The following is a 1322-nucleotide window of genomic DNA, read 5'->3' on the forward strand; positions in this document are numbered from 1 at the left end:
AGTAAAAGTGTGTTTAACACGCTGGGACAGGAAAATCCCGCACAGAGGACTGTTGGAGGGAAATCCCGTGACCTTGTCATTTGGTATCGATCCCTTTTTGTTATTGATCAATAATGGTAATCATAACAGCAGTGATTCTTAAAAAACTTTTTTCATCTACACTGGAGTGCTGCGCCGGAGAGGAGACACGAGGAAACACCAAAACAAAGCCAGCAAAGGATTAAAAAGAGAAAAGAGTCAAAACAGCATTAGAGCCAGAGGGGAAGTGATTGTGGGATTTTTATGGGGAAGATTTAAATTCCTCTCCTTGGAAAACCAAAACACCAGCGCGCTCTTACCTGCCAGTCTGAGGGCCGACATCCTCTGAAACTCGGGCTCCTGCAGCCACTTCCACATCCTCCTGAAGGTCTCCCGGCCTGACTTTAGTTTACTCCAGGGTTTGGGGTTCCTCAGGAGGTCCGACAGGGTCCCCTGGGAGCGGCACAGCACCCTCTGGGCGAAGATGGCCTGGGGGATGCTGTACCTCTTCAGCTCCGCCGTGATCCTCTGCGCAACCTCCTTGGTGTTGATTTCCTCCAGCTGCCCCGAGCTGTTCACCCCCTGCGTCCCCGAGGAGGAGGGCGGTCTTTCCCTGGTGGAAGCCAACACGGGCCCGTGGGATGGAGACTGGAGGTGGGAGTGGGGGTGGTGGCCCGCCGAGGATGCGGGGTGCCCCGGGTGGTGCATCCCGTTCAGGTGCGGCATCATCCCGGCCGCCGGGCCACCGAGGCCTCGGTGCTGGTGGTGGTGGTGGTCCCCTCTGGCCAGCATGGAGGCGGTGTGGTGTGCGTCGAAGTTCAGCATCTTGTCGTGGCCTCCGTGCGTCGTGGTGCCGTAATTGTGGAGACCCTGCTGGGTGTTGTGTATGGAGCCCAGGCCGTTGCCCAGCACCGGGGAAAGGCTCTGACCCATCCCGGACATGTGGTCCTTGTGGTAGGGGCTGTACAGGTTGTTCATGCCCGGCAGCCCCCGCTCGTCCCGCATCAGGGTGAAGCTCCCGCTCACGTTCCCGGAGAGCCGCTGGTGGTGGTGGTGATGGTGATGGTGAAACTTGTCGGACACGGTGGAGATGGGGGGTAAGGGCTGCAGGGGGGTTAGGGTGGTGTAAGTACTGCTTGCACTCATGCCAGGGGGGGCTTCACACATGCTGATGGCTGGATGCAGGTGTCCGGGGTGGCTGGGGTGATAGTCTCCGCTGTCCAGCAGGGTCGCCATGCCCATAGCGCGGTGGCTCAGACCCCGGGGGCTTGGACGGGAATGTGGACTGTGGCCACTCAGCAGCT

At 59.1% G+C, this 1322-nt stretch overlaps 1 protein-coding gene across 1 annotated transcript in view; it reads right to left on the reverse strand.

The window, feature by feature from the left end:
* Positions 1–237: 237 nt before the first annotated feature.
* Positions 238–1322, reverse strand: part of LOC118332827 (one cut domain family member 2-like) — a 1659-nt gene continuing 574 nt past the window's right edge. Inside the window, exon 2 of the mRNA XM_035668256.1 lies at positions 238–1122. Within this exon, the coding sequence (XP_035524149.1) occupies positions 238–1122 (885 nt within the window). The remainder of the gene's footprint in view (positions 1123–1322) is intronic.

Source organism: Morone saxatilis, unplaced genomic scaffold (assembly GCF_004916995.1).
Source record: "Morone saxatilis isolate NCDOM2014 unplaced genomic scaffold, NCSU_SB_2.0 Contig21, whole genome shotgun sequence".
Classification (NCBI taxonomy): Eukaryota; Metazoa; Chordata; class Actinopteri; family Moronidae; genus Morone; species Morone saxatilis.